Raw genomic sequence first — 17191 nt, forward strand, 5'->3', positions numbered from 1 at the left:
TAGATTTGGCCCACCTGATTGTGTTTAACTGCTCGATTTAAGCAATGCAGCACAGGGTTCACAAACTTTTGCACATATAAAAGTTTGCAAATAATTTGTTTTATTTGAGTCTTTTGACTATACAATTGATATCCGGAAAAAAAGAAAGGGGAATTGATAAACAAACATCTGTTATTTCATATCAAAAATACTGGTATTGATCAAAATCAATTAATAATGGTCAAACTAAATGCAATTCCAAAAGGCTCGAGGGGTTCACAGACTTTCAAGCAGCACTGTATATTCATGGAGATGTAAGATACAGCCTTTTTAGGTGCAACATATTCACTTTTCATTATTTACATACTGTATGTAAAAGGTAAAAAAGAGAACATGTGTTTTGCAGGGTATGCGCTGGTGTTAACTAGTGCTTAGTGTTAGTACTGCTAGTGTAGCTTGCTGGCTTTTTGGATAGGTGGTATCCAGGGGAGGAATATGATAGTGGGGAATTTTGGCAGCTTGGCCAGGCCTTTGATTGAGATACACAAGCGACTGAAGCTTAGCTGTAGGCGCTCAATGCATATACATATAAATGAGACAAAGAGCAGGGAAGGGAAAAGAAAGGAAAGAAAGCATGAAGCTTAACATGAAGAGATTGCGCTTTGAAAAGTTGGATTAAGCAAAGCAGGAGGCAGCGGGGTCCATACATTAGACCAAAGTAAGACTCCTCCAACATATGTATTGAAGGAGGCAAGCCATACCCCAGTGGACTAGTGCACCAACACGGTAAAGGCCCGGACACACCGGCCCGATAATCGCCGTCGGAGAGTCTGGAGGGGGCGGGGACACAAATCTGTTTGGTGTGTGCCGTGAAATCGGTCGTCGTAGATGTCGCCGGCCTTCTTTTGAGCGGCGGGCGGGCAGTCTTTCAGTTGGAGCGATTTGATTGGTGGAGGGCTAGCGAATCAGTGAAGCCCGGAAGTGAGGCGGGTAGCACAAACAGCTAACAACAGCTAGCCATTGTTTTAATGTGTTTGTTTGTTTCGTTCAGCGAGTACTCACATGCATCAACCCTTGTTGACTGCTCGACACCATGCTCGACACTCTCTGCTAAAAATGGTGCTCTTTATGGTCCATAAATATAAATACGTATTTCTATCTATGTTTATGGTCTAGAGAGCTTTCCCATCATTTCCGGCTTCCCTATTTTTTTGGGCCGCAATACAGATTAGCGCCGCCTGCTGTTATGGAGACATTACGTCCCGCGCAAGCGCAGAGCGTACGGAAAGTCAGCAGTCGGCTTAGTGTGTTCTTGGCACTTTTTTGGCCGCGACGGGAAGACTGGAGCTGCCTGAATCGGCAGTCTCCATTTTCGGGTAGTCGGACCGGTGTGTCCTGGCCTTAAGAAAGCAACAAAACAAGGGGCAAATGGGGATAGAGGAGAGAAGTAAGGCTTAAGCAATAGAAAATACCTGGAGCTGACAAAACACTGTAAGATAAACTCATGAATTAATTTCTCACTTTATCTAATATATGCAAGGCAAACATGCACACACATACACAAGCATAAACCTAGAAAAACAAAAGAAATCAAGACAGCAGCAAAGTTGATGCCCCACTGAAGCCGTGGCACTGGTTCTTTTTGGAAGGTTGGAGATGTTATCCTCCAAGTTTTCAGTTTGGGAAGATGGCTAAATTTACAAAGAATGGATTTGTCAAATAAAGAAGAAGTGCTTTGTAGCAGTTCTCTCACCTGTGATCTTGGCAGCCTTCTCCTCCTGGTTAACCCGGTTCTCCTCATCCTCCTCGTTCTCCTCCTCAAAGTCGTCAAGGTTACCAATGTCAGCTTGCTTCATGCTCATCAGGCTGGCCAGGCTTTGCATGTCCTCATCACTGAACAATTAACAAAAATAGGAAATAAATGTATACACACGTCCACAATGTAGCCAAAAACTCATGCTCCTAGATTTAAAAGAAAAACTGCACTCAAAACAGATCGGATATATGCATGGTTTAAAAATCAAGATACAGATTATACAAAAGGATAGTGGAAAAAAAATATGGATACATGAATAGTTGTATGAATACATTAAAATGCATCAGCATTTTGTGTTTTCAATGCTTATACTTAAAAGACAGAAACAAGCATTAAGCCTACAGCTATCACTAACACAGCTGCCAATAGCCAGATCACATATAAGGAGTATTATAGATTTCCATCAAACTCTTTCTTTATTTACCTCCTTCACCACACATTAATTTCTTCATTTCAGACCTCCATATAAACTACACCTCATTGCAAAAATCAACAAAGACTCTAACTTCACTTCTTACATTCTTTTCTCTCTCATCCCTAGTCACCCTCTCGTCTCTCCCTCTTTCCCATCCACCCAGTCAGTGCCTTTTATTTTTCCCCTAGACCACTTTATTTACAGATGCATCAACTTCTACAGTATTCCTCGTATTTTATGTAGTCCTGTGTAACCAGTCCCTCGATACAACCCCTCCACAGAATCAATGTATTCTCCTCTATGTTCTTTGTGTTTGGTGTTTCCCAAGCCCAGAGGCTCATTTGAACTGGTGTGATTGAGTTTGTTTGTGTGGCTGACATCATTCCCCGAAGGGTTAACAGGGGTTACGCGGCATCGACCCGCCGTCCGCGCCACAACAAAGGCCTTGTTGCTCTGCTCTCGCTCAGCCTGCGTGAGTGTGTGTGTCTGTCTTTAAATGAAAGTTACCCCTATAAAATTAGAGTGAATAACAAATGGCAAACACCGTGGTTGAGAGTGTGTGTCCTCAAATGAAAGTTGGTGGAATCAAAGGAGGAATATGTGAGACTGTGCTGCAAACGCTGTGCGCAGAGGCAGTATGTGTCTGTAAATTAAACTCTGCCCTATCAAATAATGTAACAATCAAACATACACATTTTAATGTAAGTGTGTGTGTATGTGTGTGTGTGTGATTTCTTAACATGTTTATAATGATATTCCAAGACAAAATAAATCAATGTCAATCGACAAGACTTGCCAGCAAAACTGCTGTGTCTCTAAAGTGCAACTAAACCCTCAAATTGGGAAAGAACCCTCCCGTCCAACAACAAAATGCAACAGATAGGTGATGGAGTGGAGAGTGGCGTAGGTGTGGCCTTGTGGATGGATAGTGTGTGAGGTGACATGGAGGAGAATGGCAGTGTTACATGGACAGCGACACAGAGCTAACCAGCCATACGCAGATTCTGTCAGGCTGCTGGGAGTCTGGAGGCCCTCCTTTGACCATCACTCAAAGCACATGTATGGCCCTTTGATGGTCACTGATAGAGTAGTACCAGTCTTGTACCAAAGAAAGGTGCAGTAGCAATTCAGGCAGACTCACTGCTTTGTACTTTACATATCATTTATTATAAAAACAAAAACGATTCCTAAGTAGTAATCAACTTTGATGTGACTCACATTTGAGCGTCCTTAGTAATTGTAATTTAAAGTCGTTGCTATCTGAATTGCAGTTGCAAACAGAGCAGCTTATGCAAATACAAGAGAAAGTGTGGTAACAAGTGGACCCTTGTCAACACAGACTAAAGAACATTTAATGTCATAACATACAACTTATTTAAAATAGGGAACCTAATAGCCTTCAGGTTTCAAAATATTTAGTTTCTTTTTGTTTTTAAATCAGACGACAATGATCTGCACCAGGATTCCAGGAGAATCTTCATCATTTAGAAATGAGATCCCATAGATAATATGAATCAAGATAACTATTCTCTTACGATTAATTGCAGCCCTTGTAGGAATTAGAATTGTAATCGTTTCCCCTTCTATACTTAGGAAAGGCGTTTGCATAACGAGACAAAGACTTACGTGGCCTTTCCCTCACGGAGGAAGATGCAGGAGAGGGAGAACTGCAGTGTGGCTGACACCACCTTCTTGGACAGGGGCTTGAACTTGAGTTTGACATCAGTCTGTGTGGGCATGGGACTGGCGTACTGTTTCATGTTTATGCTGCTGGTGGCCAAGGCCTTCCTCCGCCCCGATGGAGACTCCTGGAGAGGGAGAGAGAGAAAGATGAAGCACAGGTAAATGGAGGTCGATATTACTCAATGGACGGTGCATAACATCCACACGGCAGGGATTAAAAAGGAAAACAAGGAGACAAAGCAGGAGGGAGGCATTTTTAATTAAACAAGAGGATATTCTGCAAGGCCTAATTGGTTTTGTTTTATTTGTTTGTCCTCTGTTTTACATTCTCATTCGGGGAAGAGGTATCTATCAATAAAGTGCAGGGCATACAAGCAATTGTGGTTGGTGAATTCAGAACAAACTGGAACCTGTGCCCTTGGGCGTCCCTCATTGTGAAATCCTTCCTGGTATTTCCTATCAAAGGTCCATGCCGAAGCCATTTTTTTGCTGTACTTCTGTTCAGAGATGTGCTCTGGGCCAGGGGGCTAGCAGTCAAATTGGAATTTGGGAATATGCCACAGACAAGGTGATAAGAGTTAGAGAATCAGTGACAGAGCCTTTGTGTGTGCGGGGGGGGGGAGGGGGATCGGAGGTTGTGTGTGTAAAAATACTGCCGGAAAGTCTCGTCACTGACTGCTAGATATGGAAACTAAACAGTTGGGGACGTTCCAGCCTTTAGTCTGCCCCCCATCTCCCTCCCCCCCAAAAAAACAGATCGGGTTTTGTCTGCTGATGGCTATGGAAGCACCACGCTGTCAGTGAACGGCAGACTGGTTCACCTCCGTGCTGTGTTGATACCACTGACGTACCATGTCCCTCTCTTCTGTTTTCACAGATTTGGTTTTTGTGATGGGAAACTGCCACATTTTCCTCGATTCATTTGCATGAAGAGAGACCTATGTTAGAACCAAATACAACGTAGGGATCAGACACTGGTGCACACATGTTCCTTCACAGGCCATGTGGAATGAAAGCAGCAGGCGGTGGTAACGCACATGCTCTGATTTTGCTTGTGCGACTTTTCTTGTCTCCGTTTCACTGCATAGCTATCTAAAAACAGCAACCGTACACACACCTACACACTTGTGTTATTATACCACAGAAAAAGACCTTCTTGTCTCAGCTGTGAATCGAGCCTAGAGGATTCATCCTCTCATGCGCACAATGCCGAACAAAGCAGAGCAGCTAGCTCTCTCTCACAACACCAGTTTGAGAGCACATATACATATACACTCTGGAGTGTGAGGTAGATAAAGCGATACAAGTTCTTTACATTTCCCGTTTCCTGATGTCTTCACACACATACACCCAGGTTGTGGCTCTGTGGGGAAAACTCAATCTCAGCCTTATCGCTGAGGACCGCAGGGTATTCATTCATATACACACATACCCACCCAGAGTTGGTATCTGTACAGAGTGGTGAAGCTATTGGTAATATTGAGAGAAACTATGTAAGCCCCAAAAAGGGACTAGAACATCTGTTGGCATGCAAACATGTACCAACACAGCATGTTAATGTGTAGTGACTTCAATTCTCACTAGGGCCCGACCGATATGGATTTTTGGGTGACGATGCCGATTATTTTCTGAGAAAAATTACGATAACGATTAAATCGGCCGATTATTTTTTTTTCTTAAATCCCATAAATATATATTGAAAAATTTTACTTTTTTGAACCCTTAAATATATATAAATACTTGTTACTGTCAATAGGTGTACAGGAACTTTTTATTTATTGAAATATGCATTATCTAAAAAAAAAAAAAGTGTTACAAATATGTCTAAAGTGATAAACATTAAGCATTTTATGTAACTGCACCCAACCCTCTGGAACTCCCTCCCTCCAAACATCAGCATCTCAGACTAAATAAACTCATTCATAAGTCAACTCAAAACTCACCTCTTTATAAAAGCATAATGACACTTGACTCCACTCCAAACCTTATCTTTAATTTGTCTGTATTTTGTTTTCTCTTTCTATAAGTATGATTTTCTATACGTTTGATGTAAAGTGTCTTTGAATGACCTCCAATAAAGCACTATATACATTCTATATAATAACTATAGTAATATCAACTTAACAGTCAAGAGATGACCAATGACTCTGCTATTGGTGTCAGGGGGAACTGTCAAGTGTGAATTAATCTAATGTATTACAACACACCTGCAGCTGCTGTTAATATGCTATAAGGCTACCTCCGGGGCAGCAATGCATCTCACTCAACATGATTGCTGGAATAAAAAAAAATAAAAAAATCTGCAAAAAATCTGCGGCCATTTTGACGATTTTCGGAGATGTGCTATAATCGGCCAATTAAATCGGCCGGCCGATACATCGGTCGGGCCCTAATTCTCACTATTCATAATCGTTTAATATTATTTGCATGTGTGCTACATATGAACTATGCATACAATTAACTTACTATGATTCAAAAAAGTCAAGAGGCAACAAAGAAAACAGTGCAAGTAGCCAATTCTGTTCCTTAAATCATCAAGACCAAGACGTGTGATTTACATCGTGATCACAACATAATGAATCTAGAATCTGGATTAGTGTTTGCTAATCAATTTGTTTTCATAGTAGAGTTGTCTTAACAGCCCAGAGCTCTCTAGAAAACTTTCAATCAATGTTAGGCCTTAAAAACAACTCACACATTATAATAATACATCAGATTAATATAGCGCTTTTCCCAATGTTTCAAAGATGCTTTACAATAGAAATTAACTGATGATTCAAAACTCATCAAAAGTATATATTTAGTTCCGGCTGAAGAGCTCAAACAGTTCACATGATGGAGCGTTAGGTTCAATCAAAGTTAGATCCAATGAATCCCAGACCCACTGAGATACTGTTACGCAACAGTCGTCTATTCTCTCCCTCATAAGCTACTTTCTAAGTACATTTTGACAAGACAAAACAATTAAATAAAATAGCTCTCGCAAAAGGTGAACAGAATCTGCTTCTATAACCTGTATCCCTCCATTTGTAGCCTGCCGTTCAATCTTTCTATCTCCCACCAACATTGAACTGTAATTCTCATCTAACTGCTATCCCTCTATCTCTGCCTCCTCTTTCCTACCTACTGTAAACCCCTGCTCAGACCAATAATTAAATAAAAAAAAAGCTTCAGAAGAAAGCGAGGCCGCTTGACATTTTGGGATGACATTTGAGCGTCGTCCAACATCATGACATATCATCGCTCAACAAGCCACAATAACTTTTCATAGGAACCCGTCAGGAAAAGAACTTTCCCTCTGCCCCTCTTATCTCTAAAGATTACACCCTGGCTATTATACTAAGCTAATAGCGCATGTAGATGCGTTATGAATGAATTTGCCGAATGCACCAAACACTTAAGAAGAGGGGATTTAGCAAAAAGGAGGATGGGGACGAAAAGGGGGGAGTGGGGTCTTGAAAAACAGAAAAATACTTAAGGATATGCTAATACCTCGGCACAAGAATGGAATAAACGGTTTCAACAGATTTGAGGGGGGACAGGAAAACAATGGAAAACTGCTCCATTTCCCCGGATGCTGCTTGTCAATCAGTGTGTGTGTGTGTGTGTGTGTGTGTGTGGGGGGGGGGGGGGGGGGGGGGTCGCTAGGATTAGGGTGCCTGGGTTGTGACAATGTGTAAAATGAAAGAGAAGGACAATACAGAAGTTGAATGTATTACAGAGTGGGGTACGACTATGAATATGCTCTTTCTTTCTGTGTGTGTGTGTGTGTGTACGTGCCTTCGTGGGGAGGGGTGATGGCTGTATGCTGCCCCCTAGCTGCATCTCTGCACAACTGCAGGGGTATCACTTAATAATCAACAGAGTTTGCTCTGACTTAAAACGTTTTTAATACACTCACACAAACCAGGCCACACTTGACAAAGGGGGCATGGAATAACTACAATAAAAGAGCAATCAAACCAGAAAAGTTCCTTCAATTTCTACATGAAATTATTTCAAATGTGAAGGGCTCTAATTCAAGAAGAGGTGTGTTTGTGTTAGAGTACCAGTACCGCCCCTCTCTCCCCTGGTGCCAGCTGGGCCCGGATCGATCCACAGATGCTCCCCTGGTGGGGGGGCAGGAGGGGTGCCCGGGGGTCCTGCTCAATCCCTCTGCCCCAAAATGCCAATGGGACGGGCCTGAGGAGAGGGAGGGCTGGGGATCCTTTTGTGACTGAGAGATGGATTAATTAGGCTGAGTGCTAAAAGAACCTGGCTTCTTTGTATAGACCTGGTCAGTTAAACACACACACACACACACACACACACACACTGATGGTTGGGCCGTATTAGCGCATTATGAACAAACAAAGAAAAAGTACGCAGAAACACACATGCACACCAATCAACTAATGGCTTTTTAACACAGGTCACCAGTCAATTAGTTTCTCATTTTAACAAACATGGTCGATGTTCCATATCGATCCATAAACTACCACTTTTACTAACAATTGCATATCAACATTAGCTATACTCAGAATGGCCATGTTCTGTTATAGGCCTACCAGCGAGGGCAATATGTATGGTACAACTGATTTGTCAATATTTCAAGTGTGTGTGGTGGTGTTTAGTTGTTGTGCCAGAAGGGAGATTTAATTTATTTAAAAAAAAAGTAGCTCTAGTATCACAACGCGGATGATAAGTGATGATTCACTGGTTCCACATCAAGCCGATGATTATCTGACTTAAGCCTGCTGCCATAAAACAAAACAATCCTTAACCGGGGGTAAAGGGACAACCTGAGGTCAGATACGCTCAGACATGAAGAAATAGTCACATATTTGATGTATTTTGCATATAATTGTTATATTATGACATGGTAATCAGCCGGAATAGAGAAGATGGTTTATTTCCCTTTATTTCTTCTTCCTCTCTCTCTTCATGAAATGTGTTAATAGTAAAGCTAGGTGAAAGACAGCCTAAACCTCAAAGCAGATCATATGGACATAAAGGCTACAAATATAAAAATCCATTCAAAGCTGTACACAGGCCTTTGTAATTTGTATTCAAACAGCTCGGGAAAAAAATAAAAGCTCAAACTCAATTTACCCTATAGAATAACCCTGAGGTAGCACCGATTAGCCCTTCGCCCCGACACCCAAAATCAGCTGGCTCTGGTTGAATTCAGCAGTCAGCAGATTGGAGGTGGGGAGGGAGGGGGGGGGGGGGCACAGTGCCATTCCTCTCGCCTCAAGGTCACAGTTATTGGAAATGGAGACATCCAATGTGCTCACATCTAGCTTTGAATCCGCACACAATGGAGTGATTCCTCTGTGTCAATTTGGCCTCCCCTGATAACTGATAAGGAATGCCTTTTTACATACCACCTATGAATATCGCACTATAGACTCATATACACACACACACACACACACACACACACACACACACACACACACACACACACACACACACACACACTGACTCAGATTAAGACCAATTTATTCATCTGCTACTATTATATGTGAGGATTTATTTTTTTCCCCAAGCAGTGTATGCGTGTGTATTTTTAAAAGGCAACAATAGGCATAAAAGGCATGCAATACTATCACTGCGGTTATGAGAATTACAATAACAATAGTCTTAATAATGGAATGAACTGTGCAAAATGGCTTTCATGTGTATTGTCACACACGCACGCAAGCACGCACACACACACACACACACACACACACACACACAGACGCAGGCTATTTAATTTCTCATACACTGACACACCAGCAAGGACTACAGGATTTCTCTTCACTAGAAACACCTTTGGATCAGATTTAACTAAACCCTCCCAAAATGGAAGCATCTTTCTCTGACCACCATCTCGTCCCCGGGGGCATGAACAACAAAAAAACAACAAGGTTGACAAACAGTCGAGGTAAACTGAGAGGGGAATTGAGTGAAGAGAGCGAGAAAAGAGCGATTAGCAACAACAAGAGCAGGATTAGGGTTGTTTTAAAAGCAAAAGGCGGCAGATTACAGCGCAGTGTGAGCCGTAGTTTTGGCTGAATATGGCTGAGAATGACACTGAGAGTCCTTTTTGTACAACACTAAGAAACTGGATACGGGACAGACTTGTGTTCGCCTACTGCCAGAAACAGGAACGATCAGTAGTACAGGACTACACTGCTGAGACAAGAGGAGCAGATTCATTGGTGACGGCAGCGTAAACATATACAGTTACAAACATCCACTGTGCTCCAACAACTGGAAACAAAATAACCAAGATTCAAATATCATGAAGAAGATCTAAAGACACATAACACTTACTGTAGGTGTCTTTGAAAAAAGGGGCATTATACAAAGTATACTAGCTTAAGAGCCATTTTGTAGCTGTGCAGGACCTCACCCAATTGTAAAGAGGTCCACATTAAATCATTTCAACAAAGGAGTTCTATCTCATTTAAAGGCCACAACATTTTCAACTTGAACTTATCTACAGCCATTTTTTGTTCACAAATATGATATCGCTTTTGAAGCCAGTATTCTTATTGATAAACAGTGGACAGAGGAACCATAAGCAAGAGTGGGGTTTTGTGTGTAAGTGAGAGCGAGAGAGCGAGAGAGAGAGAGAGAGAGGAATGCCTTTAATGCCAGGTTGCAGCAGATGATGAAAGGGGGAGAGTCACAAACCAACCAGCCCTTAAAAGGTCTAATCCTAACTGGGAGAGGAGACTGCTTTATTGGGGACTAATCTCTTGCTGGCTGGCAACAGCAAGCCAAGCGCGCACAGACACACACTAAAGAACAGCAATATTCCAGAGGTTCAACAACATTAATGAAACCTCTAGATATAAAAAGCTATCATATCTACAGCACAGCATGAGCAAAAGTCAGCAAACTGGAGGTATGTCACTAACCACCAGAAAAAGAAAAAAACACACACACACACACACACACACACACACACACCTGGCTTCCACCATACTCTCTGACCTTACCAACAAGGTCACACTTGACTTGAGTATATGTTCATTGCTATGTGCTTTGTTTGAGGACATATTTTTGAAACCTGACACATACTTCATAGTGACTTCACCAATACTGGAAACGCAAGACAGATTGAAGTGGACACATTTAAATGAATATGAACAGGAGATCCTTAAAGCCATGTTGCATCATGCACATGAAGCATTATAGAACACCTCCAGAATGAGATTTTTACAACTAACAATTTTTATTATCGATTTTTTTGTTGGTTAATTTTGTTGATCAATTGTTTAGTGAATAAAATAAAATACAAAGTGGTGAAAGGTGCCCATCAAAGCAACAAATCCTCGCTATTGAAAAGTTGAAACCGGCAAATGTTTTGCATCTTTGCTTTTGATAAATGTCAGACAATGAATTGATTATCACAATAGTTGTCAATTAAATTCCTGTGGATTGACAACACCAGCAAAATATTTGAGATGGACACCAAGCCAATATCTCATATCCTCTTATATTCTCCCTTCATTTCTGTCCCCCCCAGCACGCCTCCCTCCTTCTCTGGTCTTATCAGTGTGTCCAGGGTGCCCTCCTCTCTTCTACTCTCCGGGTCTTTCTTTTGGGTGGCCCTCAGTCAGTGCCCCCCACACACACTCAGACCCAGAGCATGCACTTCAGACAGGGGGCTAATGGGAAAATAAATTACCAGCAGGCAAAAGCCCTGGCTCTGCACTTCTGCTGGAGAGAGAAAAAGACACACGGGGGGGTTGGAAAGAACGAGGGGGGTTGGTCAAGAAATGGAAAGGGAGAAGGGTAGAGAGAGGATGAAAATGAAGGGAAAGAGAGATGGATAGAAAGAAGACTGGCATAAAGTAAAGTAGAGCGACAGGAAAAGATGGAGAAAATGAGGGAGATGGGGTGATGGAGAAAGAAAAACAGAGCAAAGAGGAGGAAGGGGGGAGAGATAGGTCGACAGGATTATAGCAGGAGTTCATCCCTGGTCCATAAAGTGTGTGCTCATCACTTTTCCCACAATTTCACCATCTCTGTCCATCGTAGAGGCCTAAAATGGCCAATAACATCATCACACACACACAGCCAGATACCGACGGCTACTATATCTGGGATTGATTACTTCCCCTGTATGCACCCGCAGTTCAGATATCAGGACGACAGATTCAACACAGTGGCCGACACTGTGTCCAGCAAAATCTGTGGCCATGTGTGTCCATGTTTAAAGTTGTACAGATTTGAGTGCATGAAAGATCTTGGGGGGGGAGGGGGGTGTTTTTGTTTGACGATGATGGTTGACCACCCAAGATATGAGCTTTCACCCCATTTTATATAACACACTGACACAAAAGTAAGTCATTGTCTGTCAAAAGTGGCCGCTCGTGGTGTAGTGGTTAGAGTGCTCGCCTATAGAGGCTCAGTTCTCAGAAGCAGCATACCAAGGGTTCGAATGAGGCCAGTGGTCGTTCACTGCATGTCAATACCCTCTGTGACCCATTTCATCTCTGTCTCTCCAAACTGTATTAAAGCATAACAATTCCACATGTCGAAGTTTCCCTGGGACACTGATCCCCAAATTGCCCCCGATGGTTAGCTTGCATCTTGCCTGGTAGCGGCTGCCATCTGTGTATGAATGTGGGTGTGAATGGGTGAATGAGACAAACTATGAACAAATATGAAAAACTATGAAAATATATTTCTATAATTCTTCTCAGCAGTGTCCTCTCTTCTGACTATTTACACACACTTCATATTTGAGCATTGGTTTTTAAAAAGGTAAGGTTACTGGACTGTCACTATGACATGCAGCTCATATAACGATGAATTTCCACAAAATGTCATTATCGCAGTCCAAACAAAGTATTTAGAGGACTGTATGGTGACACTCTGTCTGAATGCTGAGAAGCTCAAGGGGTTGGGGTTGACAACTGCCAGATAGATATCAAATGATGATTTCCAGGTAACAACAACACAGGGATTTCTTTTCTAATCAGAATGTCCACGTCCAGTCAATTCCCCCTTTAAGAATGTGTTTGTTTTAGCTGTTTTAGGTAGACTGCTGAGATCTGACAGAGCTATGATAGGGCTCTAATCCAGAGCAAAGCTGATTTGGGTAAGGGGGGAAGGGGGGACTGAGATGTCCTGTGACAAGAAACAATTGCCCCAAGTGAGAGTCTGCCTCTCTCCCACCCTGCTCCATGACAAAGGTGTACTCTCCATGCTAAGTGACAAATCTGGGGAGACAAAGAGCATTAGCAGGGTGATGCTCTGCTCCAGTGCCTCTGATTGTGGCCAACTCAAAGAGAATCTAATATGGATTTTAAAAAGAGGAGAGGGAGAGATTAGAATGAAAAAGAAACAATGAACACCTTCTACCAAGGGGGAATTAGTGGAGGGATTGGATAAGGAGCCGGTGTGCCTCAGAGTGTGTGCGTGCGTGTGCATGGGTGAGCACTTGTTCTTTGAAATTCCTTTTCCACAAAAGAAGAACAATAAGGTTCCCAAATTCTGTTTTTGTGCATTTACATGCAAGGCCACAACACAAACAGCTCAGTCTCATATCAAATGTGCATATTGTGCAGGAACCATTAAGAATATGTTCTGTTAAAAATGGTGAAACAGGAGAATTACCTTTTTTATGATTCATTGATGAATCGTAACCAATAAGCATTGAGGGGGTAAAGTCCGCCATGCATTTTACTCCTGTCAACTCAGGGGTTGCTATATACGATGCAAATTTTGCAGATTATCATATTCTTTGTGTCGTATACCTTCCACCTTTGTTATAAGGCACTTTATGAGCCAATTTTGAAGTCACACATTTAAAGTGACACACGATATCAGCACCTCTCTCATGATGGGAATGTGTCCGTTCCCACATGTCCTCAACACCCATAGGTGTACGTACACCTTTAGTCACCTCGAATTCCTGACCTCAGCCTTTCTGGGTGTGGTACTCCAAGAACAGCTTTATATCCCAAACAGAGACAGAGACATGTTTGGGGATCAGCCTAACTGTCAGTGGCTGGCTTAGCACTGGCATCAGAGCACATCACAAGACCCTATTCATTGCCACTTAGCAGAACAGTCGCCTCAGTTTGCCAGTAACCGTGTATCTGTGTGTGTCTGTGTGTGTGTGTGTGTGTGTGTGTGTGTGTGTGTGTGTGTGTGTGTGTGTGTGTGTGTGTGAGTGTGTGAGTGTGTGTGAGTGTTTACACGCGAGACTGTGTTCACTCCCTAAGATGCTCAAACACACACACACACGTACTCACTGTGAGCAGATCTTGAGCAGATAATGTCAAACGAGTCACCCCAGACACAAGTTTAACCTAAGTTCATCATAAAGCTCTCCGTGCGTGCACACACACATATATTATTTCGCCACCGCCACCCACGCACACACATCTACTGAGCGAACCAGCCGCCCACGCAGGCCCATCGGGTCAAGCTTGTGGATAAACAGGGGGATTTAGCGAGGGCAGTGTTTTGCGGGCCACACAGGCCTGTCTCCATCGCAAGCAGCCATCTTAAGTCGCAGAGAGGAAAAATAAATAACCGAGAGATGGAGATAATAACTGTTCCGCAATCGCACCACAAACTGTCTGACCACCCATCAGCTCCACATAAGACATGACACCAAAAACAAGGTGAGCTGAGGATGCAGACGGGCAGGAAGGCTCTGATTGGAGCCAAGCAAGAAGGAGGGCAGGTGACGGGATGAAAAGCCATTGATAGAGGACCACTGCAGAGATGACCGATAACAGAGGCTGGGGAAACCAATAATGTAAGACTGAAGTCTCTGATGAGATGTCAAGACTCTGGTTCTCCGAAATTATTTCAAACAATGGTCGACTGAGAGACATGAGCAGTTGAAAATTGGCAACACAATAGTAAAGAAATACTGATTCAATAAATGATTAAAGGCAACTGGATCCTGTATGGCAAGGTTTAAAAACACATTTTCTTCTTGTTTCAGAAGCCCTGCTGGGTTGTTCTGTTTATATTTAAAAAAATGTAACACAAATGTAAGTATACTTTTTTCTTCTTCAGATCAATTATAAAAAAAATGTAATCAATGTTCTGCCACTCTTGCAAGTCTGCCTCATTGGTTTATCAAGTTTCTCCATGCCTATTTACTACACCGCTACTGGTAAAGGCTCAATTTGAGCAAACGGACACTTTTTTCTTTTTTTTTTAACATGCATGTGCATTTGTTAGCAATGTTTGTGTGTGTTCATGAGTTCTCCCATGTGCTTGTGTCAGTGTGTGTCTTCTGGGTCAGTTTTGGGACAGGAGGTTTCAAAGACTGCAACAAGCCTGTACACTGTGAGCTGTTAGCAACGTCAGGGCCCAGGCTGGCTAAGGCAGATATTAACTTCCTTAAGTTAATATTCTAATAACTGACATTTTCATTGAAATAAATGTATTTTTGTCACTTTTACTTATAGTTTAGCATAATGTATGTTTCAGGAAAGGGATTAGGTTGCATGCATACAGGGCTGGTCTTCTAAACACTCAGTATCATGTAGGTTTTTACAACCAGAGATGTCTGACCACCACCCACCATTGCCTTGAAAGACAGTCGAATGTCAGCCAATTATACAATCAAAATATCTCACCTGGTTTAGGCTTGTTACAGTAGCACTACTCTTTTATGCGTCTCAATTATATATTTCACTTTAGTGAGATGAATCATCCTCTGTTTTGCGAAAATACTGAGAACATGGCACGTTCCGCTGTTTGTAACATCAACATCTTCAATCATAACACACACACAAACTTCGGCCAGTTAGGTCTATCATTTGAAGGCCACACAGGTGGGAATACGGATGTGTCCCAGGTGACACTTGTGTTTTGATGTTTATTTTGGGGTCAAAGATCACACTGTATGAGGCAAAACAAAAACCCGGTTGGGCTGGTTTAGACTCAGCGTGTGTGTGCATGGGCCAGAAATGTATCTAAATGCATCTGTGGTTGTGTGTGCGAGTGTGTCCGTGTGTGAGAGATTATGCATTTTATGTGTACACTCGCAGTCAACCCGTGTGTGTGTGTGTGTGTGTGTGTGTGTGTGTGTGTGTGTGTGTGTGTGTGTGTGTGTGTGTGTTTGTGTGTGTGTGTATAAAATAGAGATACTGTGTGAATGAAATATTGTACATGTGTACATGACTCAGGGTGTATGTGTGTGTCTGGTGACATCTGCTGAGTTGTTGGCTGAGAGCAGAGCACAGTGGGCTGCAGGAGCATCAGACTAAGGAGATGAAAGCTGAGGTCACAACCTGGACCAGTGGGACAAGACACAAATACAAAGTCACACCTGCAAATGTAAAGACATACACACAGACTGTATGCACATGGCACCAACATACTACACACACGCGGGGGACAAAACAGAGATAAAACAGTTAAGCAGACAAAACAATTTGGAGAGACTAAATACAAAGCTACGCATTCTCACACACACACACACACACAGAAAAAAACAGACGGTATATGAAAAAGATGACGCAAGCAAAGAAGCAAAGCCCCAAATCATCAGGGGCAACAGTTTAATCAGTTTAATTAACAAACACATGCATGTAAGCAAAAACAGACACACACACACACACACACACACACACACACACACACACACACACACACACACACACACACACACACACACACAGACAGAGATAAAATATATGGGGTGTGCAGATAGTGTGCCAATGCTGTACAGAGCAGTGTGTGCTTGTGTGTATAAAAGCGTATGCATGTGTGTGTTAGAAGACGAGATGCTTTACAATATTAATATGTATGTAGATTTTTTTTCATAGAGCAAATTAATATTGCACTCTCAAAAATATCAGTAAGTTCCCCGGGCACAGGTATCATATGATGAATTTATTTCTGACTGATCCAAATCTTAAAACCTGAAGATATTTAGTTAACAATGAAACACCAAATAAAGCATACAAATAGACTCTCAAATGGCCACTACCCCACATGTTTAGACACAGATACAGTCACACACACAAATAAGACACCTGCAAAGACACAAGCCCCTTTTACACAGCCAGTGAAAGCCGGTAATATGCCGGCCTTTCGGCCCTCCGCCCTGCTGTATAAATGTGACAGTTGCGGAACGAGGGAAGAAAGGTGCGAGAGATTGTTCCGGGAATTTTACTACCTCGGGGGGTAGTAAGATTCCCGACACAATCAGTTCCGCCTCTCTGTTTAAATGCTCCAGCGTGTTGTTGCGGAACAGGGGGGCGTTTGACGTTCCATAGTCTATGTTCTAAACATGCGACCATGTTAGCAGTTGAAGGACGTGTGTAACCACGGCGGCC

At 42.4% G+C, this 17191-nt stretch overlaps 1 protein-coding gene across 1 annotated transcript in view; it reads right to left on the reverse strand.

Moving 5' to 3' along the window:
• Positions 1–17191, reverse strand: part of ehbp1 (EH domain binding protein 1) — a 155157-nt gene that overhangs the window by 104798 nt on the left and 33168 nt on the right. The window contains exons 6-7 of the mRNA XM_080036631.1: positions 3837–4018; positions 1733–1872 (exon numbers count right to left, since the gene is read on the reverse strand). Of these exons, the coding sequence (XP_079892757.1) occupies positions 1733–1872; positions 3837–4018 (322 nt within the window). The remainder of the gene's footprint in view (positions 1–1732; positions 1873–3836; positions 4019–17191) is intronic.

This window comes from Ammodytes marinus (genome assembly GCF_949987685.1).
Source record: "Ammodytes marinus genome assembly, chromosome: 11".
NCBI lineage: Eukaryota > Metazoa > Chordata > Actinopteri > Uranoscopiformes > Ammodytidae > Ammodytes > Ammodytes marinus.